At 45.3% G+C, this 1,432-nt stretch overlaps 1 protein-coding gene across 1 annotated transcript; it reads left to right on the plus strand.

The window, feature by feature from the left end:
* Positions 1-271: 271 nt before the first annotated feature.
* On the plus strand, positions 272-602 carry COCMIDRAFT_10490 (uncharacterized protein; the record flags this gene model as incomplete). Its single annotated transcript, XM_007695841.1, has 2 exons — positions 272-283; positions 363-602. 2 exons carry the CDS (start codon positions 272-274, stop codon positions 600-602), a joined length of 252 nt encoding a protein of 83 aa, XP_007694031.1.
* Positions 603-1,432: the final 830 nt, after the last annotated feature.

Raw genomic sequence — 1,432 nt, forward strand, 5'->3', positions numbered from 1 at the left:
TATAATAGAACCTTATGGAACAGCCATCTTCTACGTATTTTTTATAGGAGAAAACTCACAGATAAAAATGACTCTATGCTGGGGAACATGAGAGTTCATGGACGCACCTTAGATTGCTATGATTCTACTACACGTGAGAGAAATCGTAAAGAACAAGCTCCGCTAGGAAAGACTAGTTCCAAACTCTCAGAAAAACCCTTGCCAGCCAAGGTTACTTACTAAGCGAGACTTGCTAAACGAGTTACAAACATACGTACGAGCGACAGCAGCGATGACGGCTGCGGTAAGTGCGGGTCGCGGAATCGTAGCATTGTGAGGAACAGATCTCAAGCGCTACAACACTCGGCAGACGTGGATCGCAGCTCGTTCCATCTCGCTCCACACGCGTAAAATGGAAGGCAGAGGCGCCGAAGTATATTGGCGCTGGCGTGTATATCTGCAGCCAGCCTTTTCTATTGTACACCAACATGCTCTCTAGCTACGAAACATTCGACTCCGCTCGCTCCTCGCCCTACCCCTATGCGATGCTCAACGACCTCAACGAGAGACGACCCGCGACGGCCATCCTCGCTAGCCCCGCACGCGCTATCACTAGGCAATGATGTCCTAGAGGAGCATCGCAATATACCAGCGAGGGCCGCACGAGTATACACTTTAATATAAGCTCTATTACTACTATTTGTTCGTATACCTCTCTACCTACCGCGAAAATTACTACGTGCAAAACCTAGCTAGCCTATGCTAGACCGCGATATTACTCCTTTTCCTAAACCCTTTTATACGCTCCGCCGCTTCTAGCCTATAATTAGAGGATAGAGTGCGGATTATCAGCTTTTATCCTCCTCGTTCACCAACAGTAGCGACTAAAAGCGGCTGATGGATAGTGCGCGCCATACTCACTCCTTACTATTATCTAAAGATAAAATGCAGCAAATACGTTGTATATAACTGCTACTATTATCTAGTTTAGCACGCTAATAATAGTAACCCTTATAATACCCGCCAGACCGTCTTCTTCCTTTAGCGCCATGTTACTACTCAAGACTAGCCCCTTCTCTAAGCTCACTTCTAACCACGTTCTAGAGATATGCGAGCATCTTTCCGTTATAGACTTATACTACCTTGCGCTAACTAGCCATAAAACCATAGCCGCTCTCTACAAACTGTATAAGCATATCTAGCTTATATTATCTAGCTTAGCCTAGGGCTTCTATCTGCTTAAAAGCATAGCTAACCCTTAAACACCCTTCTATTCCGTCGCTCTTATAAGCCTGCGAATCGACGGGGCTAGCCCTAAGGACCTGTCTTCTCTACTAAGAGGTTCTAAGGGTAGTAAAACTATGAAGGCCACCCTAGAATAGTATTTACTAAAACATCTGCTATCTAACGCCGCCTAGGGTATAAAAGATATAGTTAATAAGGCGTATAGCGT

Source organism: Bipolaris oryzae (assembly GCF_000523455.1).
Source record: "Bipolaris oryzae ATCC 44560 unplaced genomic scaffold scaffold_546, whole genome shotgun sequence".
NCBI classification, from domain to species: Eukaryota; Fungi; Ascomycota; class Dothideomycetes; order Pleosporales; family Pleosporaceae; genus Bipolaris; species Bipolaris oryzae.